Source organism: Lichenostomus cassidix, chromosome 1, assembly GCF_008360975.1.
Source record: "Lichenostomus cassidix isolate B80296 chromosome 1, HeHo_3.0, whole genome shotgun sequence".
NCBI lineage: Eukaryota > Metazoa > Chordata > Aves > Passeriformes > Meliphagidae > Lichenostomus > Lichenostomus cassidix.
The window spans coordinates 62,001,719-62,027,911 of record NC_139479.1 but is presented as its reverse complement, the minus strand read 5'-3'; the positions used below and the strand labels follow the sequence as shown (position 1 = coordinate 62,027,911).

General features: G+C 41.8%; 1 protein-coding gene across 8 annotated transcripts in view; it reads left to right on the top strand.

Annotated features, from left to right (window-relative positions):
- CAB39L (calcium binding protein 39 like) overlaps window positions 1–25,733 on the top strand; it is a 60,117-nt gene extending 34,384 nt beyond the window's left edge. For 7 of the 8 annotated variants that reach the window (XM_085060047.1, XM_085060039.1, XM_085060073.1 and 4 more), the window contains 7 exons: window positions 600–764; window positions 5,023–5,141; window positions 10,613–10,781; window positions 14,261–14,320; window positions 15,847–15,912; window positions 16,568–16,711; window positions 23,893–25,733. In XM_085060047.1, the coding sequence (XP_084916173.1) occupies window positions 600–764; window positions 5,023–5,141; window positions 10,613–10,781; window positions 14,261–14,320; window positions 15,847–15,912; window positions 16,568–16,711; window positions 23,893–24,072 (903 nt within the window). In that variant the 3' untranslated portion in view covers window positions 24,073–25,733. The remainder of the gene's footprint in view (window positions 1–599; window positions 765–5,022; window positions 5,142–10,612; window positions 10,782–14,260; window positions 14,321–15,846; window positions 15,913–16,567; window positions 16,712–23,892) is intronic. The other variant, XM_085060090.1, reaches the window with a different exon arrangement.
- Window positions 25,734–26,193: the final 460 nt, after the last annotated feature.

Here is a 26,193-nt window from a genome sequence, read left to right as displayed (position 1 = left end):
CTCCCCCACAATTCCTTTCTCCATCCCACGGAGGGGGAGTGAGCAAGTGGCTGTGTGGAGTTCAGCTGCCTGCTGGGCTAAGCAGTGCCACAGGGCTGTGAGAATTTCTTTGGATTCCCAGCAGAGGAGCTGGGACAGCCCATCAGGAAGCAGTGGATGGGGAGGCAGCCCAGCAGTCACCACTCTGGTGGCAGTAGCTGCCTGCTTTGGTACCTTCATCTGGCACCTCTTGCCCCATGGGTGCCAGTGGAACCCACTGGGGAGGACAAGGGCTGCAACAATGAGGTTGCTGCTGCTGCTGCAGGGCAGTGCCTCCAAACCTGCTGAAGGATCTCTTGGCCCTATTTTATGCCCATGGTCAGTAAGTGATGGCATGCCATGTTTAAATTGAATTTATCTTGTGTAAGGCCTGCAGGATACAGTATGGATGCTTCAGCCTCCATGATTACCTAAAATTATTAAATAATTTTGCGATACATAATGATCATTGTAAGTACATTTAGAAACATTTGTTTTGAAATGCATGTATTTTAAAAGCACCTCTTTTTTATCCCTGTTTCTTTTTTTTTAAACAAAACCCATTATCTGCTCACAACAAGGCATCGGAGGAAGTGTCAAAATCTCTGCAAGCAATGAAGGAAATTCTGTGTGGGACCACAGACAAAGAGCCACCCACAGAAATTGTGGCCCAGCTGGCACAAGAACTCTACAACAGTGGCCTTCTAGTGACACTTATTGCCAACCTGCAGCTGATAGATTTTGAGGTAGGTCAGCATCCATGAACTTTTTTCATCTCCTTGGTCTTGGTGTTGTCAGTGAGTAGAGCCGAATTTTATGAAGTCTAAATAATTTCATTACATTCAAAACTGTTTTTCACAGGCTGAAGAAAGTAGCTGCTCTAGATTAGTTGGTGTCCTGAAAGACATGCTCATACCCTGGCAGTAAGTCTGATTTTTTTAAATTAAAACAAAAACTATAAAGAAATACTGCCATGTGTATGCAAACAAGACAGGAAATGGTGTTGGGAATACTAACTAGGACCAACCTTGTAAACTGTAGGGATGATTTTTGGGGTAGTGCAAGCAGAGCTACCTGCTGTCTCTGAAGAGTGTGTCTGATTTAGAAGGGGTTCAGGGACGTGGAATAAAAATAATTGGAAGCATGGAAAATTACATGTGACAAAGACTGAAAGAATTAGAATGGTTTAGTTCAGATGAAAGGAGCTAAAACACATGTTAAAAAGAGATAGCAGGTCACAAGGTAATATGGGTGTCCCCTACTTAATTGGATTAAAAGAAGAAAGGCATGTAACTTTTTTCCCATGGCAGAATGTTTAATATGATTGTATATCTACATATATTATTTAATTTTATGTATTTATATATAAAATCATATATTCTGTGGAACTTCTTGCCAGCTTTGTTGCTAAAGCCAAAAACCTAGTGCTAAGATGACTAAAATTGCTTATAAGGAGAAGAAGAGTTATAGTGGCAAAGATTGCAGTAATTGAGGATAAATATAAACTCTTCTAATTGACCATTGACTGATTGGGATGGGAATAAACTCTCTCACTGTGAGGTCATTGTCATGTTCTGTGGTTTACAATCAGCTGGGATAGTGGCCCCCGGGGACTGCTGGTACAAATTCCATGATTTCTGTGGCTCCTGGGCACTGGTGACTCCTCACAAGTGTCTGACCATCAGCAGGAAATCCCCAACTCCCAGGAGCCAAACCTCCACAGCTGAGAGCTGAAACAGGAGCAGTGCCCAATGTGCAGGCAGCTGCTGAAGAGAAATATCAGTTTCTCAAAGAAATCTGATGCCCTCAGAGACACCTTTTGTAGGAGTCACATGGAGAAGTTATTTTCTTTTCAGTTGCTAAATGAATGAAAGGGAGGAAAATGGCTGATTTTCGTTTTCTTTTTCCCGCTCTGCCCTCTACCCCCAGTAAATCCAGGATCAAGGACTGATTTATTTTTTTTTGATTAATTTTTGAAAATGTTGTTAGTGGAATTCTCTCACTCTTGCTCAGGTCTTAAGTTCAGGAGGTTTTTATAATGCTAGAATTTAGTGAAAACCTTTCCTTTGTCTTCTCTGTGCCACCTCTGGTTACTCTTAAATATCTTAATTACAAAAACACTCAAAACCCAACAACCCAAGCCGTTAAAGAACCCTTTAAGAAAAATGGAGAAGAGGGGAGGAGAAGATATTGTTTGCACAGAAAGGACACTATGGTATATTTTAGTTACCTGAGGGTCTGTATTGCTTCTGTCAAAAACAGTTGTGTAGGAGCATATTGAACACATAGTCTTTAAAAGCTGTGTGAAATATGAAATACCTAATCTGTTGTTGAATTGCTGTTATTACAAACAATTCTAATAATTTTAATTGCAAAATGGATTTTTTCATTGCAAAACCTTTCCAATCATTTAGCCAAGCTGTTATACATGTTCTTTTGACAAAACACTAGAAACAAAATGTCACTGAACAAGGGGACAGTAAGAGCATGTGCTGCTTTGTCTTCATGCTCCCACTGACTTTTCCAGTTTATCAACCTTTCTGTTTCCATTTTGGGATATTGGTGGCCACTGTTGGTATTGAAGTTTCTTTGTTGAACAAGCAATTTCATGACTCTTTAACATGCAAGTTAATCTTTTGATCCAAATGTGATGGTAGAGAGCAAATCATAAATAACTGAAAATCTGATTTCTGAAAGCAATGATGTTACTTTGCTTTGCCCTGACTCTGTCTCCTCCTCACCAATCCTGCTACCCACTTTCATCCCAATTCTTCACAGCTGAACTTCCCTTTGAAGATGTGTTTTCTAAGGCAGTGTAGGGGAGACTTGCACACATCCATCACATATCCATAGAAAACACAGATTTATTGCTTCTGCCACTCAAGAAACAAGACGTAATTTCAGTGATGATATTGTTATGAAGCATTAAAGTCAGGTTTGGGCAGGAGCCCAGAGTCAAGATCAGACTGGATTTTTAGAAATTTAAAATACGAAATTTATTTTTGAACTGTGAAGAACTGAGGCAAGTGTGCACACAGATAAATTCAAATAAAAATGTAGATGTTACTGTGTGTAAACCTCAAGGTTCACAAACCATGAAGCCTCTAAAATAGGCAGCAAATCTCTGCAAGCCCAGGACTGGTGATGTTAAAACCTTTCCCTTACTTTGCCTTGAAACAGGACCTAAATTATGGTATAAGTATCATACAATTTGTTATTTATAAAATGCATCCTTGGCAAGATTTTTTGTTCTTGTCTAGCCACTTTCTCTTCATTCTGCCTTATCTTGTGCTTCAGGGGCCATATGTATTTTATTATAAGGCAAAATCCAATTGCAGATCCAAGTAAGGAGTGTTTCAAAAGTACTCCTACAATTTTAATGTATGTCAGGTGGTGAGGGAAGTCTGTCTTGGTTCCCTCCTATCAGCCTGCATTCCCTCCTGGAGAATGCAGGGAGATCAACTCTGGCTTTCATTATCACTGGTCTCTAGAAAATGAGCTATAATTGGATACATATATCTATATATCTATATCTATCTCCTCTCTGCTTGTGGATATTATGCAGCAATGCACTCAGTATTAAGTAACTGATATAAAATTTGGCATAGCAGAGAGAATAACTTAATTTTTGGCCATCTTTACCTCACCCTTTCAACAGCTCTTCTCTGTCTGGATTGTTTTCTTCTTGGAGTAACTGCTGAAGTCCCTGGGGATAGCAGGATTCCAGGCATATAATATGGGTGTTGTAAAGATAGGGGAGAATGGGATGACTTTATACAGAATTAGCCTACTTGAAAGGATGTCCAAGGGTCAAAAAAAGTGTTGCAGACAAAGGCAGATGGACTGGCCTACTCTGATTTGATTCTCCTGTTTAATTCCCTAAGTCTCCAAGTCTCCAAGCCAGCTGGGCTGGAATGAGTAGAAAAGCAGAATATTTTGTGTTTCTCAGCACTGATTTATTTGTAGAGGTGAAACCAGGGAATTTTCCCCCGTGTGAAACTATCTGCTTCTTGGCCTCAAACATTCAATAAGTTCCCTGCCAAGGAATGTTTGTCCTCCCAAGACAGATCAATGAGCATGTACAGATTATAAGTGACCTTTTGCTTTAGCTTGCCCTGTGCATAGTGACCTGCTGTTGACTCAGTGCCTTGGTTACTGGTCCTTAGTGCAGCCATCTTCCACCTCCCTTTACTCACACATCAATTTGTCTCCTGTGCCAGGGGAGAAAGCGGCAGGGGAGGAAGAGGCTTCTAATGCAAGATGTATTGGTGAACCCTGTGGCTGAATAGAACATGATTTGGAAAGATCTTCTGAAAAGCTGTTTGCACAGGGAAGCATTTGAAGACAAAAGTGAATGTGTAGATAGGTGCATAGAGCACAAAATTAGAACAAAGAGAAGGATCTTAGTTTCGATTAAAGCAGAGACATGTATGTGACGCAGCCATTTTGCTGGTAGTAGTTATTTCATTTGTCATGGTAAATAATGGGCACAGTTTAAATTTAACCCTGATTTTCAGAAATGCAGTCACACTTGGTGCTGTTTGCATTTGACTGATGAAAGGCTTTATCTTTTAAAGTATAGGTAGTGTGGCAGTGCATTGGTACCAGCTTGATAACTTACATTTGGAGGCCATGGGAGGAACACTGCCCATGGCAGCAGCAGGCTTGGCTCAGGGTGGTGCCTTGCATTTCTGGTGTTTTAATGTTGCTATTAAAAAGAGCCACGGACTTGCTTGACAGTGCAAGAGGAATGCACATCTTCATTTAGGAAAAGAAAGGTGCAAATGGGAGTGGTGCAGTCAGGAGCCTTCTGAGCTGCTCGAAGGAGAAAGGCTTCTTCTAGCATTGGAGAAACAGCAAATATGAGGCGGTGAGACTATGGAGAAAAAATAAAAGACTGACTTGTTCTGTTTTCAATTTCATTTGTACTTTAAATAGATATTATAGTAAATGGTCATTTGCTCATGTTTTTCTAAGCAAAGATATATTTCTCTTCTTTAACAGGGCAAAAAGGATGTTTCCCAGATATTCAACAACATCCTGAGAAGACAAATTGGCACACGCAGCCCTACTGTGGAATACATTAGTGCCCATCCACATATCCTATTCATGCTTCTAAAAGGGTAGGTGCTTTAATTTGATTTTTGTTAAAGAGCATTGCCTGGAACATGCTGGCATTGCAGTTGATCTCCTTTCTCACTTTTAGTTAAAAAAAAAAAAGTATTTTCAAATTTTGTTCCAGACTTCTTACCTTGTTTCTTTCATATTGACTTTCTTTCTATGTAACTCTATACTTTTTAATGACTGGATTATTTAATTTGGCTGTTATTTCTTCACCAAACTTCATGTTGAAATAATTATGTGCTGGTTGTTTCTGACTGCTCCCCATGTGATGCACACTTCAGTTCTCACCATAAACTCTTGTGTAGCAATGTTGGTGACTGCTGAGGTTCATTTAGACCTTTTTGCATTGCAGGATTGACCAGCAGTGGTGTCTGTAAATAAGTGGAGTCAGACGGGACCACTGTGTTGTAGAACAGAGTAGCAAAACTGCATTAAAGGAGTAGTTGTGCCTGTGAAACAGGCAGACTTCTCCAATGCTTGTGGCCACAAGTGAACTTCAACTTTAAATTAATTCTGTAACTAACTTCACAACTTTTAGCAATAAATTTTTTTTTCGGTCTTTTTAAACCTCAGGGAATCAGTGCAAAGCTATAACCTGGTGAGTCCCAAGATGGCCGGGGAGGGGGAATAGACTCCTGTGTGGAGAGGACATCACTTGTAGTTGCATTCAGGAGTGCATAAGTGGGGGCCTAAACCACTTGAGATTTCTGTACCCTTTATTTTTGACAAAAGTACCTTCTCTTCAGTGAGCAGTTTTGCTTTTCCAGCACTTGAAGACCACTCTTTTCTGCTCAATATTCTCTTGACTTTAGGATTTTTTTTTTTCCTAAGAAAAGGAGACTATATGTCACTGGGATGAAGTAACTGATGAGGGAATTAGTGCATTTATCAGCTGATCAGTATGGAACAATGTGAACTCTCACAGCAGTTGTATGGTCACACTGGTAACAGCCATTCAAAGCCATGACACAAGCCTTTTAAACTAATGGTTATTAAGGGAATGATTTTTTTTCTGTGTGTCTTTCTTGCTCTTGAGGTTGAAGAGTTGCATTTTTACCATTTGCTCCACAGCCAGGAAAGTACTTAAGCACCATCTAAGGGTTGTGCATAGCAAGGCTGCAGCCCCAGGGGTAAAATTCCCTTCAGACGTCCTCCCCTCTCTCCCAGGGACAGACCCCAGCCAGGAGAAGTCTAAGCACAGGAGTCCTTTAAAATAGTTGCTTCCTTCAGAAGTGGCCACATTCCAGCACAGCTGAGTAAGGAAAAAGTAACTAACTTAATAACCAACTAATCAGTACCAGGGATTTCAAGAATGGTGAACTTGTGGTTGAGCATGGTGGCAAAGCTCTTGGTTGCTGGGACTAGAGGAGGTGAGGACCCTCTGCCTTCCTGGCAGGGCAGAGTTCTGGGAACTCAGGCAGGAGTCTGGGTCTGAGCTGGGTCCTGCTCTTACAAGGATAGTGATCTGTTGTAATTTAGCTTTAATTTTGAAACTCTTGACTTGTTTTCTGTTACTAAATGCCAGCTTCTTCAGAAGGGCAACCAGTAAGGTAGTTAAATGCATTTTGGTTTTCTGTATTCATTAAAATTCACCATTTATATAAACCTCAAAGTAGTAGTTTCAGGACAGTGATGATGATTCTCTCCTTCATTGTTGCAAACTGTTTTTAATTTCATATGTATATACAATCATTTTCTTCCCTTTTCTCTGTCTTTGCTTTTTCAGTTTTTCGCTCATTTTGATCTTGCACGTTGCGCATGTATTGCTACCATATGTCTGGGCTTTATTTAAAGATAAAAAATATTTTTGGATTATGTCCCAGATTTTCTTTGGCATCTGTAGCAACCACGAATATTAAGATGATAGTAAAGTTTTTATGCATATAAGCTTCTGACAGACATTTTACTGTAAGTGACCTGAGCCAGTGGATGAATTTAAATGGCATCACTTAGATACTTTTTTTGGAGAAACCTGCTGCATGCAGTAGTGTGTCTGTGGGCCTCAGGCTCCTTGTTCAGGAGGTCTTGACTAGCCCTCTGCAGTACTGCACTGGCTCAGAATTGCCATTTTTTGAATGTCTTGGTAAAAAGTGCAGTTGAATCCATCAGCAGAAGTCCTGAGTCGGTCCTGCCCAGCCCTGACAGTGGTATCTGAGCAGCTGCTGCAGAACAGTGCAGTGATGTCAAATGTGATGATGCCTTCCCTGCCTGTGTCCTGCTGCTGGGACTGTCTAAAGATGAGACCTGAAATCTGTGCCTGCAGCCAGGACAGGGCCCTGAACACACAGCTTGCTGCGTGCCCATGGTGTGGGGGGTGTGTGTGCAGTCAGCTGTGGGACTGGGAAACATGCATCTTGTGTTGGACACCACCACGTGAAAATGTGACTTGAGGACATGTTTTCATAGTTATTTAATGCTGAATGGATGATATTATTTATGTTATATAGATATATATTTATATAACACTGTGGGAAATACAGGAAATCAAAATCCATTTAAAGAAAAGTTGGTTTGGCTGACTTGTGCCATTCTGTGTTTGATGCATGATGTCATGACATTACCTGGAGAGAAAAAAAATCACTTCTACCATGACTGTAAAAGAAATGGCTTAGGACTATTCTGATTGTTGTACTTCTATTGGATGCAAAATTTCCTCTGCCCCTTGTCAGTCCCCAACAGCAAAAGGTTGTTTTTTTGTGGCTTAATGTGAGTTCTGTTGAGTGGGAAGGATCTTCAATCAGAGCTCCCGCCCAGTGTTTCCTGTCTCATACTCCAGTGGAGCTGCCAGCTTGAGATAACAGTTCCTACCTGTTAGGCGTCATTTTACTTGTTGCCTGCTTCCTTCCAGCTTCTCAGCTTCAGAAAACACACAGCACACAGATCACTTTTTGTTTTCCTTTCATTTGTGTAAATTACTTGACTTTGCTGTTGCACGAGGGCTTGCTTTAATAACATCCTATTTTCTGTGTGCAGACTTTGTGCATAGGATTTCAGATGAGTACAGTATTTGGTGTACATAGAGAACCAGTTGTATTTGGGCCAATTTTTTTTCTCTGTTGTCAGCCTATTGCATTAGCCCAGAAATCTTTGGTCCTTTATAATTTAAAGAATTTTCCCTCTAGGACAGTTACTGTTGGGGACTTAGTTTACGGCACTTGCATTGTTTCTCTCAAGTAACAAATTTATTGGCTTCTTTGTGAATATATCTATATCTATCTCATGCCACATGCTGTCTCTAACCTAGACACTGCCCCAGCCTGTGTTGTGATGACCTCTTCATGTCACAGTGCAGTTAAAGCTTTAATGGTACATTGGCTGATTTTGCAGAATTCCCTTTGAGTTTATCCAAGGATAAACTCAGACTGTACAAGTAAAGCAAAATCAGGTCAGAATATGTCTAAGACCTTGTGTCTCCCAGGCTTGATGCCTTCCAAATCTTCTCCCTGTGCACCTTACCTTATACCATCTTCTGCACTAACCATGCAAGAATGATTCCCTTTACACGGAGATGCATCTCTGCTCTCAGTCTTGCCTCTTTCAACCTCCACAATAAGTGTTTTGAAATACTTCAAGTCCATTGTTTCATTTTCTAGTTCTCTCCAGTATTCACTGTGTGGGGGTTTCTTTAGGTTGTAAGTTCATCCAAACAGAGAAGAACTCAGTATTTTTTTCTGCTGTGGAAATACATCAGCATAGAACACTAATTGCTCATTAGAAGTGATTTTGAAACACATTTCTATCATTCCTGCCTGGTGGCTTTGCATGTAAGTGTGGGTGCAAAGGACATGCTAGCTATGACTGGGCAGCCTGTAAACTTCTTCCAGGCATATTCCAGGAGCCAAACCCAACTTCCCTTGCTTATGTGAACAGCCAAAGATCCATAACCTACTTCCAGATAATGGAGCATTTGACTAAGAATGATTCTGTTGATACTTAATGTTTTTAAAAGTTATTGTGCTGGAAACAATGTCATTTGCTTTTATTCCAACCAAAATACTCATTAGCCAACTATTAAATATTTTCCTGGCTGCACTCCTAGGAGCAGCTCTGCCTCATTTTCCTTGAAAATTAATATTCCTGTTAATGGAGTTGATGCCCTGATGGGAAACATCAGCAAATTTATGTTGTCTGAAGAGTTAGAAATTAAAGTTTGCAAGTGCTTCCCCAAACCAAAACAAATAGGGGCTTGAGTGCCTGCATTTCCTTGAGGGTGGGAAGCTTCATTTGCCTGTTTGGAATAGCAATTCATTTTTCATTAAGCCAACTATTGTTGACAGCAGGTTGAAGTATGCAGCTCTGGTATGCTTGCAGAACACTACTGTTCTTTTAAATTGCAAGCTGGTGGTGAATTTGAGGGCCCACTCACTTACAGCACAGATGGCATTTTGTGTTTTTCTTCCTTTTTTTTTTTTTGTATTTCTTTTGGCCTAGTGATAGGAATTAATTGTGTAAAGGAAAAATGATGCTGATAAGCTCTGGGTGATAATACACTGTTCTGATATAGTATAGCCAGTTTATGAAACAGAGAGTGCTTTCTGTCCCCTTGGACTTTACCACTTTCATATGATTTCTGGAAGACTGGTGGAAGAAGTTCATTTTAAGTCCTTCTTGACTATTGGATTTCATCCTTTCTTTTTTTTTTTTTTAATGTGTTTCTAACTGTCTTGTTTCAGAATTATTTCAGCTTTAAAGAAATTAAGACTTTATAAAAATAGAAGATGGTTTGATTTACATCCCCCCTCTCTTCCTTCCTCTCCAGGCTCGAGATGTGTGCTGGCTCCTGGCTATTGCAATGCATATGCCATTACAGGATTGTAACTTGAGGAATGGGTACTTGTGTGCTGAACACAGCCATAGCCTCTGCAGAAGAGGGATTGAGCAGAATTCCTACTAACTGCTGGGGAAAAAAAAATTCAGAGCTACAGAAAGCTTAAACCTGTGTAGACTGCCTGGAGAGACTCTTCCTACCTTCCTCATTAATACTCTAAGAGTGATGTGTCCTCTAGAAGAGGAGTGGGAGGTGATGGATGGCCATGAGGTGTTACAGTTTTCTTGGATGAACTGAGGAGCTGAGAATTAAATCTGAAAAGAGAGGTTTTTATATTGTACAGGGTGTGCTTTCTCACAGATCCAAAAGGGTGAAGGAGCTCTGTTGAAATGTTGCACACTCCCCACGGTCTTTCCACAGAGAGGAGGTGTAGTGCAAATTTACACTGGAATGTGTTTTGGCTTGGGAAGAGAGAGGTTTGCAATGAAAAATTCTGTCAGCCTTATCTGTCTATCTTCTCCTAAGCTTTGGGATGAGGGCCTGCAGCTGGGTACAGCACTGTGGCTGGGAGCTGCCCTCCATGTGTGGTGTCCCCTCTGGCACATGTGTTGCCTGGGCTACAAAATTCCCAGCTGCTAGAAAAGTGCCTGTTTATCTTTGCTCTTCTATGTTTTGATGTTTCTGTTTCTCTTCATTCTCCAGATATGAATCCCCAAATATTGCCTTACGTTGTGGAATCATGCTGAGAGAGTGTATCCGTCATGAACCCCTGGCCAAAATCATACTATTTTCAGAACAGTTCAGAGACTTTTTTAAATATGTGGAAATGTCAACATTTGATATTGCTTCTGATGCCTTTGCTACATTCAAGGTAAATTATTCAATACCTGCATCATAGTTTGTGTCAAAAGTACCACTCCATCAGAAGTCATCGCTGAGTTCTGTTGCCTTGAACTGGGTGGCTTTTTTACTGTTCAGCAAAGGATAGGATTAACCCTTGGTCTGATTGTAGCAGGAATCACAACAGTGATCAAGTCTGCAGAGAATCTTTAGAGAAATGTAAATCTGTATTTAATTAACATCCTTCACCTTGATAATCCACGGTCTTTTAGGCTACCATGTAAAACTCAAATTAATCATGTATTACACGCAATTCTTGTAAAATGCATAACCTTTTTCTCTCCCTAATTCTCCCAAAACAAACCCACTGCCCATCATGACCACACCAGTAAATAGAAGGCATAATTTAAACCTAACATTTGAAATCGTAATTTTTGCTCTCCCTTCTGAGCTCAGCAATCAAGTTTACATTAATGCCAAGCCTGCTGATTATTTTACAATGTATTCATAGTCTTACTTTTGTGACCCATGGTTCAGTGTAAGGACTGTAGTGCGAAAAGCTAAGTAGGTGGAAGCACTGCATGGGCTCCCTGTAGAGTTTGTGTTGTATTAAAAATGAGGTTGAGTGAAGCTGCCAAATTTCTTGGAGTTTGTATGCGACCATCATCATTCCCACCAAGTGCTAGTATAGTCTTTGCAGAAAAAAAAATTTGGTGCCTGTGAACCTTACATAGAGGAAAGATTAGTTTATTTCTGAAAAACAATTTAAGTAAGCTGAGGGAAAATCTTTTAGTTAAAGAGTCTTCTAAATATAGATGTAACTAATTTTTTTTCTTATATCACTGAGCTCCTTGCTGTCATAGAAACACATTGTTTATTCTTTCCTTTCAAAGCTAATTAGAATCATGATTGGATAGACCTCAGGAGTAATTGTAAGGAATGTTAGAGCTCAGCTCAGTGATTCAACATACACTGAAACCTTGCTTTTACTGGTTTTTACTAACCTGCTGAATGGGATAAAGATTTGCATAATGGAGATAACATTGCATTCTTCAGTAATGACTTGAGCAGGATTAGCAATTCAAATCACCCCTTAATCAATAGAAGCATCTTTCCCTTATCTTAAGCTTCCCTGTTGTGGTGTCCATTAGGTAAAGGTTATAAAAGTCAAAGTAGGACAGAAACACAGACAAGGTATAAAAATACAACATAACTGAGATATTTAAATCTTCTGTTTCTGGCATTTTATCCTATGCTCAGAAGAACATTTGTCTCTGGTCAGAAAAAGTACTCCTGGACTCAGATCCCTGCTTGACAGAAGAGATTTGCATCTTCTCCCCAGGTCCTGCTTTGAGCATGACAGCAGAGTATGTTGGTGATGGACAGTCTTCACCCCAGCCAGGAGGCAGGATAGGTATAAGGGTCAGTTAAGGTGTGACAAGGACTCTAGACTGCTACAACCCTCCCAAAAAAAACAGAGATTGATGTTGTTCGCAGATCTACAGCTGTAGAATGTACTTCTGTCCCCTGTGAACTGAGTGTATTTTTAGCAGGATTTAAAAATAGGATTCTACATTGTCACATGCACTGGAAAGAGAGGAGTATGAGGGCAGTTCATCCTCAGACAAAGGACAGAAATTGCCTTTTAAAATGCTTGGGGGAAATGTATAAATGACATTTTAAGGTTTTTTTTTAATTGCCTCTTAGCACCTGATACATGGTCAGTTCTGGAAATAAATCAGCTGCTCATCTCATCTTCTGTTTGTCTGTTACTCTGAATAGCTGGAAGAGCAAGAAGTGATGTGGAAGTGATTGAATCATGAAATATGGAACTACCTCATTTCTAATACTGGGAAAATAATGCTGTGATTGTTTGCTGGCTGGATTACTGAACTCAAGCTTTTGGTTCTGTTGCCCCCATGTTGGGTTTGTAATGTTTCCACCAGGGTGTCTGGTTCAGAGCTGAAAGCCTTGGATAGTCTGTGCACCAGAGGAGGGCTTAATTAAATGTGCATTAAAGTCTGAAGATATTTATAGCAGGGAAGTACTGGAATTTTTTATGATCTGGAGATGTAGTTCTTAATTAAAGTTATTCAGGTACACTGCAGAGAGGAAACAGAGCTGTTAAAAATACAGAGGAAAAGGGATTGTATTTCAAGGTATAAGCTGGCTGTGGAGGGTGCAAGCAGCAGTTGGAACATGCTGGCTGAATGCTGCTGCTCCACACTTCCTCGTCATTTCCTATGAAAAACTCATTTTGGATTATATTTCATTTGTGCCCCCTATTGAATGATGTTGTGCTTGCCCTGCATAAAACCTCTTGAATCACGTTTCCCTCAGCCTTTAAAACTGCTGTCACTGCAGTCCTGCTTAAATGAAGGGGTGTATTTAAAACAGGCACTGGATTTGCAGTGCTCTGCTTTCCTCTTATAATTGATGGTAAGAATAAGGGATTAGTATGTAAAGGATTTTTTTTTTTTTATTGTGAGGATGTGTCTGTGCATCTGCTTGAGCTCCTTATCAGCTTCAGTCTCTGCTTAGGTAGGGAAACCAAGAAAAATATTCTGAAAAAGAGCAGAAACTGATTCACCAAAAAATACCAACTTGAATGTACTTCATCAGGCATTTATTGTGATCAGTATTATGTTTTAAAAGAAGCAGCAAGATAAAAATCATACTTAAATGCCTCACACTGGCCACTCCATTTCATAGTTATTCATCCAGTAAAAAGTCTCAATTTCTTCTGGAGCTGAACATTTGCATCTCTGTCACTGAGCACCAGGATCCCCATTCTGTCAGAGAGGTTCCTTTAATTTAAGTTTGAATTAGTTGGCCTTTTAGAATGGGAGGCAGTCTGTCCAGCTGTCTGAAAGAACTGCTACTGCTTTGTGTCAGAAAGCCAATCTTGGACAGAAAAAGCTCTACAGAAGGGACTCATCCCACTTACCTGAGACTCCTTCCTGGGAAGGGAGTGGAGGTGGAGGGAACCTGGATGGCTTAGCTTAGGTTGGTGCCTAGTTTTCATTATTAACTAGCCAAATGTATATGCAATAGTTGAATTTGAATTTTCCTTGTTGTGTTCTTGGAGATGACCAATAGCAGCTCAGGCTTAGCATCATTCCCAGCTGTGGGGTAGCAGGTAGATCTGTTTTGCCTTGGAGACCATAGCTCATCCTCCATAAAGGTTTAATTTACTTTCTTCCTTTTCCCCATCCCTGTTTAATGTGAGGACTGTGCACTATGACCTATCAAAGATAAGAAAAGGTGTGAGGGAAACAGGAATAAAGAGTATTAGAATAGTTCTATGTTGATTCTGTTAGCATTACTTTAACTGAGTTCTCCTTAAAGTCATCCCAAACACATAATGAATGCAGTGTTGTCTACAGAAATCATGTTGTAAATGCCTTCTGGTCAAAAGTGCTGAAATACATTTGAGAATCAAGGGAGAATCAAAGGACTGTGCTCTCTCAGTAACCTCTTCTCAGGTAACCTTTCTCTGTTCTTCCCCAGGACCTGTTAACACGACACAAATTGTTGGTGGCAGAATTTCTGGAACAAAATTATGATGTAGTAAGTATCAATCCTGAAAGAAAAATCTATTTATGCTTGGCTGGGAAAAAATGCACAGGGGGTTTAGTGCTCTACATAAACTCCTCCCACAGGACTGCAAAACCAAACATTGTTTTTTAGTAGAGCAGAATCCATGTCTGGCATGTGACATGCAGGTACCCCCTCTGCACACACCAAGGTTTCAGGAGAACTCACAGGCTAAGAACAAGTTTTGTTCCTCTCTGTGTGCATTGGATCTCCTCATGTGCAAATGGAACTGAAACTTTGCGTGTAAATATATTATGGGGGAAAACTTGTGCATAGTTTTAAACAGTTCTGCAGTACCCCAGCACTGATAGGGCCATAGCAGTGTTATTTATAATACTTCAGGACAGTGGAGAAGAGTTACTGAAAGAAGTTTTAGCACTACAGGAAATTACATGTACCTAAATGAGGAACTGAGGTCTGAGTATTCCTATTATCTTCCTAAGGCAATTAGTCCCTTGGTTAGCTGCTATTTTTCACTTTGATTTTTTGGCTCCATTTTGGATCAAATGTGGGTCAGAAAAATTCCACATTTTCTGGAATCAACTAAAATTGGGCTGATACAGATCATGGAATTAGACGGTGGGTTATGTTTTCATGTTACCTGAGGTATTCTTTATTTCATTGCCAAAATGAAAAGACAAATTTCTTTCATTCTAGTTACCATGAAGGTTAAATGAAGAGGAGGCTGATTATTGCTGAGTCACAAATGCAGCTTAGCTGGAGCAAATTAAGTGTCTCTGCTAATCTTTTCTCTTGATACTGAAGCACTGCATTGGAACAGTCCCCATTCTACAGTTATTTAATGTTTTAAAATTTTAAGTATTAATTGCCTAAGTGAGCTTTTTTTTTTTTTTGGTGACTTTGGGACAGCAGTGCTGATTTTTTCCGCTTGTTTGGTAGGTGGTTTGAACATCTTGTGGCCTTCTCTCTCAGTCTTCTTGACCACAAGATCCCCTTGGTCCATCCCTGCAAAATCGAGCACACACTTTGCTCCTAGTGACCCTCGTTGGGCAAACAGCTTTAATTGGTGAGGTGCTGAAGACATGAGGTTGCATCTCAGAAAAGGAGCATTTGGGATGTGCCATCACCATTTTGGGGTGTTGTGTTGAGTCACACAGCCAGGCATGACCATGATATGAGTGAGTGGACATTATGTGCTGGACCCACATGTCCTGGCAGCAGAGCCACCCTTCTGCAAGAGAAGGCTGTCCAGGCACTGGCTTACTTCTGCCCTAGTTGGCTCACACCAGCCTCTGTTCCCTCCAGTCCATATGTGGTATCCCCCTCTGCAGCACTTGGAAGAGGAGTGTTCCTGGGCATTAATTCACTGCATGATAACCAGCCAAGAGAAAAGGCCAAAAGAGCTGGGCTTGGCATTGCAGTGAAGTGTTAGAAGGTGGCACTGTTGTGGCCTTTGCTGCTCCTCTGGGGTGAGAAGGACCAAGAGCAGGAAGGATGGATGTGAATCTGATGCATTTGTGTTTTCTTTTTTGCTCTAGATCTTTGAGGATTATGAAAAACTCCTTCATTCTGAGAATTATGTAACAAAGAGACAATCTTTGAAGGTAAAGTCTCTCAACACTTTCCTCCTAAATTCGTACATCGTGTTTTGCAGAATATCAAGGTGCATGTAGGGCAATGGAGCAGCCATTTGTCCATCAAAAGAAGAACTAAGGGCTTGTGATGCTCTTCCTGAAATGCACAGGAGCTTGCTCTGTCTTTTCTTGCCTGGACCTCTGGTGAAGCACTGGGCCATTTCTATGGAACAAGCTCTATCACTTTTCCTCTGGCCTCAGACCTGGTTCAGAACAAGGGTTACAATGAACTTGGGAGTAACGTGGCATTCTCTCTTTGGTGCACAGTGTGACATGGCCTGCACATGGAAACAGAGGGTGTGTGAATGTAACATGGGAGTGAAATGAAATGAAGGTGTCTTTGTGGGACAGCTGCATTACACTTGCTTCTGTCCTAACTGCTCACACCAGCCCCTGTTACACCCAGCCCATATGCAGGATCCCTCTCTGTGGTATTTAGAAGATGAGCATTACTGGGCATGAAGTAACCCACTGCATGATAACAAGTCTAGTTCCTTTTTTTTTTAAAAGGTAGTGACATTGAAACCTCCTAAGCAAACACTGAAATAGGCTGCTGCTTTCTTTGCATTCAAAAATGATGTGGTCAACTGAAAAAAATTGTGGTTTTTTCCAATTGTGCTTACAGCTTCTGGGAGAGCTGATTCTGGACCGACACAACTTTGCCATCATGACAAAATACATCAGCAAACCAGAAAACCTGAAGCTGATGATGAACTTGCTGCGAGATAAAAGCCCCAACATTCAGTTTGAAGCATTCCATGTGTTCAAGGTGAGTCAGCATGAGTTGTAGAGGTGGCAGACTTTCTCTTCTCCTCATAAAAGTGTATTTCAAGCTGGACAAGAGGAAGTCCAGAAAATTAAGGCAAAGGTTGGTGTTTACAGTCACTTCCAGCAAGTGAAGCGTCATAATTGAAAACCTTTCTATCACTCAACCTCTGATTTCTGTTTTCCTGCCTTCAGGTGAGACCTAAAGCAGTATCATTTTAGTTTGAGCTGGGGGTAGTCTGTCAAGTAGCCATGATCTAGAGGTAACAAAATACACAACTTCTAGGCAGTATCCAGGGCACCTTCTCCCGACTCCTAGGTCAATTTACCATGTGATTCTGGGTAAAAATAATTGAAAAAAAAGGTCTTAAAACTCTACATTAAGATTCAAATTAGATAGTGCAGGTGCTGGGCATCAGTGCAAACAGAATTTGCTTTTAAAGGTATTAAAAAGGTTTGGTAAATCTGAGCTTGAAATGAGTTTAATCCTTCCATCCCTTTGCAGTTGTATTAATGCAATGTAAAATAATTAGCAGACCAAACCAGTGTCCTTTTTTTCATGATGATTAATGTTAATAAGTTAGAAGTTTACTGTTTTCCTATCAAAAGAGTTCTCTGCTCTGGGACAGGGGGTGAGTGGGATTGTTATGCAAAACTAACTCTAATTTGGAATAAACATGTTGATTTCAAGCTATAAATAGAGTTGTTAATGATTATCAGAAGAGGAATTTTAGGGAAGGATATCCCTTCCCTAAGTTGGTTAAGAAAGATACCAGATAACACCAAATGACTGTGGAAAAAGGTTACATCACCCTCTGCAAATTCAGGGTGACTTACTGAGTTTTGTACTTATGCCATTTCTGATTTTGAAAAAAAGTTTTCAGATCTTCAGTGTGGAGGCTTAGAGAATGTGCCGCTTCTCCAAAAAGCTTTTAGTTTTCTAAAAGGAAAAAAAAAAGCTTCAAGGAGGATTAAAATAAAAATTTCCTTCGTGAAATAAGCAGCTTGGTAAGCTGTTCCCTTGCTGACTTACTCCAGTCAACTGAACCACTGGGAGTAACTTCTACTTCTCCTCCTTATCAGGAGGTGTGTGGCTCTAAGATAAGCAAGCAGTCTGGCTCCAGACACTTGCAGCCTTTGACGTGCCAGTGGGGAGAAGGTGTCAGATGATTGGGCTTTCTCAGCTACTATGAGAATAAATGCAAGATTTTTATATATGAAAGACATTAGTTGCTGTTTCTGAATTAATGATAGGCATGGAGCAGGCCTTGGGAATGGCTTATTTCACTTATTTTAGGAGACATTCAAAAGGACTTGGAATAACATGAAAGTATTCCAGTGTGTAACCATGTCACACATTGCTGTTCCTCCCATTCTACCTTCCTGTGTGTTGCATTCCCATTTCCAGTTAGGGTGGGGATATTGCAGGATCATCCTTGCTTGACCACTTGCAGTTGCTGGCTTGTGGACATAATGCTTGGACCTTGGAGTGCCAGCAAAACAAACTGAGTAGTGGTGGCATTGTGTCTCTTACATTCAAAGGGCCAAGCTCTGTCCTCAGATACCTCTGCGGGATGTTTTTGGTCTTTTCCAGTGGTACATGTCAGCAGCATTTCAGCGGAGCCATGGCATTCCCATGGCATTCCTCACACTGCCTCACATACACAGTGCTTGTTGTGAGGGAGCTGCAGACTCAGAGCAGAGCCTGATCAGCTGGGAATTGCTTGTTCACAAATATCAGCAGCACACGCTACAGTAACTGTAGAGGTGCAGCAGCTCCCCTTTTAGGATCCTCCTCACTGAGGATCTGAGTTCCATGGATGTAGCAGCATCCAGCTTCTCCCCAGGGAGCAGGGTTGTTACAGGATATGTAACAGAAAATTGCATTGTGAATTAGCATTGTAGAGAGAGTCAGAGAAAGTCTTTTCCCTCTGATTTCACTTCTTACATTGAGTTCTAACTTCTTGAGAGCTACTGAAATCCTTAAGTATTTCAGAGACTGGCTGTTTCGCCCTGCTCTGCCTCCTGTTTCTGGATTTATGCCCCTCAGCCTGGACACAATTCTCTTGTCAGCTGTAATAATTCCATGTTAATGTAACTGGGAGAGGAATCTTGTCCTCAGCTTCTAATCTCATAAATTTTAAACTGTGCCTGCATTTTTAAATTATGCTTGCAAAATACCTATGCAGTCCTGGCTGAAATTACAGTAGACTAACCACAGTGATTGGGAATCAAAGGTCTGCTGAGAAGTGGATACTTGCTGCTCTGTTTGAGCTGCCAAAAGATTTGGGTTTAAATTACCTATTTAGATATTTCACCAGTTAGACACAGTTGAAATGAAAAAGTGTTTGTTTTGCAAGCATCCAGATTCCAACACTCCCATGCCCCAGCTGACCCAAAAAAAGGCTTATGACTCTTACTCCCTGAGGCGATTTCTAATTATTGCAGATTTGAAACTGTAAGATAGAGATTAAAGTGATGAACACTTCTAGTGTAAACTTATTTTTCAGGAACATTTTGTGGCTGAAAATGCCAATACCCCCAAGGTCTGAGAATATTTCATTCATCCAGCCTGCTGTGAGTGGGAAAACGAAGACAGAGTGCCCACTTGCAGTGCCTCTTTCTATTCTCCATTTACGAGACAGTTGATTTTCCTCCTAATTCCAGCCCCTTCTCTTCCTTTTGCCTGAAAAAAAATGGACCTTCTGCCTTGCAGCACCATCCTAAAGGCCTGCAGCTGCTTTGTAAAACTGGATGTCCCAGACAATGTATGCATAAGGATTACCCAGGATTTAGTCATGAGGAAAAGCTAACACACCTCACCCTTTCCCTCCTCCTTCATAAATAATCCAAGGAGATCACTCAGAGCTGCAGGCTTGGAGGGTCACCGGTTCTTCTCTGTGGTGATTTCAGAGAAGAGATGTCAGTCTTGAGCGCACACACTTTGGGGATCAAATATTGGGAAGAACTTTAAAGCTCCTCTGACAGTTGTGATGTGTTTCATTAGTGGAGACCACTTCGAGTTTGCCTGTCTGTATGTGAATGTGGCACAGGTATTCCTCTGACCTCACATATTCACAAACAAAGGGTAAGAACTTTCTTGGATTTCACGAAGACAATTAGCTGATTTTGAGGAAAACACCCTGTGGCAGTGAGCTGGGATTATGCGACTTTCTCGTCCTTAAGGAGACATTTAGCAAGATATATTTTACTGTTTAAATCTAAAAATAGAATGGGTACACTGTGTTTTGTGACCTCAGTTTCATTTTTCCATTCTCTTTCATGCACATTACGAGCTACCTCCTGCAGCTTGCTCTGCAAACGGCCTCACATAATTTGACTATACTGACAGTTTGCTCTTGGTACGAAGCTGAAGCTGTGTTTGTGGGGATGTGTCCTCTCTGTTTCTCAGCTGGATACTCTAAAGGGCAAGGATTATTATGTGAAGCATTGTGCTATAAGCAGCACAAACCGTATGGCACTGCTGTGTGTGCAGTGTCCTGAGAGCGAGATTGTGCATGACCCCAGAGTAAGTCTTAAAATACTCAGTCCAGGGCATCCAACCTCTGTAATCACTTTTGCTCTGCTGTTGTCCCAGAGGGTGGTAATGCCTGGTTGTTAAATGGTAAGAAAATAAGGTCAGCTCTCTAATCAAGTAATTTTGATGTTTGTTCAAAGAAATACATTAGGACTTTTAATCGAGAACGTAGCAACAGTTCCACTTTGGACAACTTTTGAAGCTTCAGAGCTGCCTTTTGCAATTACTCATGAAACAGAGCTGTTACTGTGTTGAGACAGCTATATTTAGAGTTGGAATTTTTATATGGGTACTGTCTTTATTTTGGGTCTCTGTCTCTCTCATCTATCTGAATTTAGTGCTCTAGAACATGTATCCTTTCATAATAAAACCACAGGTGAAACTAAGTTCTCTGTGGTTGCAATCCAACTTCATTTCAGTTTAAATGTCCCAGATAGCATTAATAATGTTTCTGGTTTTAAAGACTGATCTCCTTCTCTGTGATAATACAGAGTTCTGAATGAGGGGGACCCTTTCTAACATAAAAGTCTCGTGGTGGTCCTGCTCCTAGGCTCTGTGAAACCGGTCAGTTGTTACAGGCAGAATTGATTTTGTTTGCTTAGCCAAAGTATTGAATAACATTTCAGGAATTTTCTGGTCCTTGAACATTCTCTCTTTACGAGTCCCTGTTGACACTGAGCAAGACTGGCAGTTGAGATGATCTTTGTCTGAATGTTCACTTTGCCAGTTTTGCAAGGGGAAGATTCTAATCTATAAATAATTGAGCAGGAAGATAAACAGGATGTGATGGCTTCCATTAAACTAAGTTCTTTATTATTTGCTATGGTAATACCAGTGGTAGGACCAATATGAAATGCTATTTACTAGGTTTACCACCAATCTTCCAGTTGTGTTCGCGGAGCAGAGAGCTTTTACAAGAATAACTATTTAGATTTCTTAATTTTGAGAGTAACCCTTCAGACAAATATTAGGAAGGCCTAATATTCATTGAAGGAAGATGTTCAGCATGTCAAGGTCAGGCCTTCTTTGATGGCTTCCATTTGCATTGTCATCAGATGATTTCTGGACATTTTCCGGCCAGTGTATTTGATGGTTTCTTCTTGTCCACCAAGGGGAAACTGAACTCAAAAATAAAAATTTCTTATGAAGATCTGTAATCCCTGCATGGTAGGCTTACATCCTGCTTTTCGCAAGGCAGCTCATCCAGATGACTAGGGGCTTATCATAGTTCAAATCCTGGAAGTATCCAGCTTCCATCAGCGTGATTACCTGCTGGAGGTCAGCTCATGGGGAGCTGCATCCTGGGGCTGCTCCAGCTGAGAGCATGGAGTGCTGCAGCCTCATCCAGAGCCAAACATCCAACCCATGAGATTTCAAGATTCATGTTCCCTAGATAAAGCACAGACTGGAAAGCTGTAAAGTATGTTCAGTGACGATCCCCAAACCTTTTCCTCCCAGTCTAAGGGGAACCAATGCATTTGTAACAGTGTATCAAAGTTATGTGCGAAGGAGGAAATGCTGCTTTCAGATGCTGCAGCTACTGAGAGTCCCTCAGGTGCAGTGAAAGCTGTGAACTGGCTTTTCCACCCACAGGCAGATGTGTCCCTGGTATGAGGCTGTTCTGTGAGTTCTTCGGGCATTGTGCAGGAAAGTGGCTGCTCAGAAGGGGTCCTTGGGAGTGGAGGCTGTTAGTGCTGCTCTTGAGAAGTTTTAGGTGGCCAGTGAGAATAAAAAGGAATTATTTATGATTATAGCTTGGGGTAATTAGAGAAGGGCAAGGTGGAGGCCTGTGTGAATAGCTGTAGATAGTGTACTGTTACTGGGACCATAGCCTGGCCACTAGATCAAGGAAAACCTTGTAATATACTTGGGGAGTGTTTACCCAGCATGACAGAGGTTGCAGCTCTTTCTGCAGAGCAGAGGGCAAAATGGCTCGTAGCAGGGACTCCAAGGAGCAGCCTGAGGAGGAGGGAACCAGAGGAAAAAGCATACAGAGATTAAGACTATTCTGGAATCAGGATGCCAGGGTTTAAGAGCAGATGCTTTTCCTCACCTTTGTGAAATAAAAAAAGTACTTTCAACTTCCTGTTTGGGCAGAAGTACTCAGTGGAGTACTTACTGTTGGTGTGTGTTGAACCCCACTCTTTCCACACATTCCCCTCACGTGGCACTTTCCCCACCACTTGTATAACATCAATGCTCTGATTGTGGAGTAGGAAGCCTGATGGTGGCTCCTGTCTGAACCCTGCCCAAGGCTTTACCAGGTGTTGTCTTAGGGACGAGGGCTGTAGCACAGCCCCCCAGGACAGAGTGTGAGTGAGTCTCTTCAGGTAGCACCACTCCTCCCTGAGCAGCTGGATGTGGCCCAGGTTCTCCTGTGGGCACAGCCTCAGTGGAGACAAAGGGACCTGCAGAAGAGCCCCAGATCAGGAGCCAGCGGTGGTGCCGCCTGTGCTCGGCAGGACAACATGCCATTCTGTACTGTCAGCAGATGTTTGTTTTCATTCTGGTTTGGACAGGCTTGGAGGGAAACTGGATGCCTTCCAGTTCTGTCCATCTTTAATTTCTTCTCATCGGGTAGAGAATAACTGGAGTTATTTCTGTCGTTGCACAAGCACTCAGGCGGTGTTTGTTGACCAGCCATGGTAACCTCGGTGCGAGCCAGATGTGGGAGCTGCTCCCGGGGTGGCCAGGGTGCGCTGCACGTGTGTTCCCACCGTGAGCCCCACACCCCATCTGCCCCTCCTGACCAACATCCCTAGAGCCCCATCGCTGTGGCATCCTGACTTCCCTGAAAAGAGCCTTTCATCACTGGCCTTTGCAACCAGCCTTAGGTTTGCTGCCGTCAAGTGGTACTCAACCCAGAGAAAATGTTAAAGAAACGATGTTGTGGCATGAGGGGTCATGTTCAGAGCTGGAAAACTGCAGCTTTAGTGATTACAGGAGGAAAAATCAGAGTGTGGGTAGGTTGATCCTTAAAACTTACTATTGAAGAAGGCCAGTAAGGCCACATTGCTGGGCTGGCTGTGCCAGGTGAGTATCTGTGTCTCATGTCACCTTTCTGCATTGCCACCCTCCTCTGGTCAGCAAGGGCTGCAAAGGTGATGGGTGCACCACAACTCTCCTGCTCCTGCTGCTGTAAGTTTCCATGCTCCCATGAATGGATTAGGCAGAGGGAAGTGAGGCCTCTGACATATTTTTCCAAACCAAAACAAAGCTGGCAAGTCTAATTTTAGGCCTGGTTTAATATGGAAGTGATATCAATACTGACACAAAGCTTTTCCATTCTCCTGATAATTAATTTCTCTGTATTTGTCTTGCGGGTGGAAGAGGCTGAGAAGTGATAGCTCCCTCTCAACAGCTGGGTTTACAGTCAAAAGTTTTTATCAACAAGGAGCAAAATGAAAGAGAAGCGATACCACACACGGGCATAGTTTTGCTTCTATTTGCTGTTGAACCAACGTGTTTGAACTCCTCTCTGTCTGCCTTGGGACAAGGCGTAGTATCTGCCTGTAGAGTATCTGCCTGCCAGCCTTCAGCTGATTTGTTAGAAAGTAACTTATGGGGATATTGTGACTGATGTTCCTCTCTCCCTCTGTCTCCACCCTCTCGCTCTCTCTCTGTGCCTGATTTTGTTTGCATGTTAGGTTTTTGTGGCCAGTCCAAACAAAACACAGCCTATTGTGGAGATCCTGTTGAAAAACCAACCCAAGCTAATTGAGTTTCTGAGCAATTTCCAGAAAGAAAGGACGGATGACGAACAATTCACTGATGAGAAGAACTACCTGATTAAGCAAATCCGAGACTTGAAAAAGCCAACGGCATGAAGAACACCTCTTGTTTTCCACTGTAGGCATTAATCTCAGTTAAGTTCCTCTGTGTCCCTTAAACACCACAATAGTTCTTGAGAAGGCACAGCAAGTGCCTGGTTTTTATTTTGTCTTTGTTCCTAGATGTCAAGAGTATAGGGGTTTTACATGAGAACTAAAAACCAAAAATCTAGAATAATATATTATTTTTAATCAAGACTATAATTATTTATGTCAGTTTAGAATCTCTCTGTAATAGAAGCTGGTTTGACAGGTTTTTTTTTTGTGCTCAAGAAGAATGAGTCTCTTAACTTTATCAGCAAACTCAAGCTCTGGCAAGTGCACAGAGCAGGTGTTCTGAGGACTGTGACATTGTTCCTTCACACCTGTAGTTGTGACTTGGTTCTAGCACTGCACACACACAAGACTGTGAAAGAGTACATTGGTCTCTGGAGTTAGCTGCACTTGTAGGTCAGTTCTTTAGTCAAAACTAAAGATGAAAAAGCAGTAAAGCTCACGTTTTTGCTTCATTTTGTGTTCTTTCATCTTTTTTCCCCCCTAGATCAGAGGTTTTCTATTCAGTGCTAGGAATGGATGAATATATCAGCCATCTGAGTTTTTTCTGCCTGACTCCCATTTCCCTGTATGTGATCTATCTTGTGCTAGAGCACAGGCTCTTCCTACCAGCTCCCAAACAGTCTCATGAGGAGCAGCCCCACGTACACGGTGCTCACGTGCCCAGTAATGGGAAAAGGCAAAAGGCATCAAAGGCCACGCTGTATTGCCAATAAAGTGATCCCACACCTACAGAAACCATCCATAGTCAAGAATACTGGGTGGTAGCCAGAGCTACTTGGCTGAATTGTAACAAGGGCTGAGCCTCAGCAGCAGAGTGAGAGGAGGTACCTTAGTGTCTTTCCATGTGAATTCCAGTCCTGGCTGTGAGAGATGGGGTTGAGCTGAGTTCAGCAAGGGAATCATGAAAAGGCCTCAGCCAGATCTGCTGAGTGGGCTGAGGTGCCTAAGCCTGCAGGTGCTGGCATAGCTGAGAGTATTTACTGGATACCTAAACTGGACCTGGGATACCACTGAGCAGCCCCAGGCACCAAAGGCCACCTGTAGACTGGTGTTTTCTGTCCTTGTTCATCCTGACATGAATCCAGGCTCTGTGTTAAAGCTGTAGAAGAGGAGGTTGTTGCACCATTAATGTTTTAAGTTTAATAAGCTCTATGGTACAGACAGTGTTTCCCTGGTGTGTTTGAAGAGTTTTTGGGGTCTTGTTTCCTAGCAGGAAAATGTTATTCTGATGCTTTATTAGGAAGTGGAGTTTGAGAGCAGGAAGTGGAAATTTCTTGAATTTTTCTGGACAGCCTAAGTTCTGAGTTTTCCTATTTGCTGTAAGAAAGTTCTCTAGCTAAAACTCTAGCAAATGCTTCAGGTAACAGGTGACACTGAATTGTCAAAACAGAACAAGCCCTTTTCTTTCATTAAACTGTTGTATATTGAGGTGACTGATACTTTAATTTATGTGCTTTAGAAAAGGGAAGAAACAGAACAGATTGTGGTCTCATGTTTTTTTCCAATGTCATATACACACAACAAATGTACATCTTAGTTGCCTGGAATTAAAAAAAAATTATTTACAAGATATTAAAGGCATGATTACTGATCACCCTTTATTTCTATCTCTGGTTTTTTTTCCCTCTTGCCTTTCTGGATAGCCAGACTCCATACAGGGCTAAATTCCTTCTCTCCTTTGCCAACTGGTTTCAGCAGATGGAGAGGGATGAGCACTGCCTTCGGAGCTAATGCTCTCTGAAGCATCACCTCTGCAGCCATGGCTGGCAGGGGTCTGGCAGCCCCAGCCCAGCTTAGCCTGGCCATAAGCCTCACTCCCACCCTGTAGGTGATGTTTGCTGGCAGTGATCACTTGCAGGCGATAAGGGACTGTCTCCAGAATCACAGTCCTTGGAGCCAGTCTGATCCTCTGAGATTTGGAGCCTGAATCCGAAGGGTGCTTGGCTGTGCTCTGAGCTCCTGGGGTGGGGCTGGTCTCCAGGGCCGGATTAACACAGAGACACGTGTCCATTGCCTCAGCCCCTGGAGTCACATGAGAACATTGGGCTTCCAGCCCGTGCT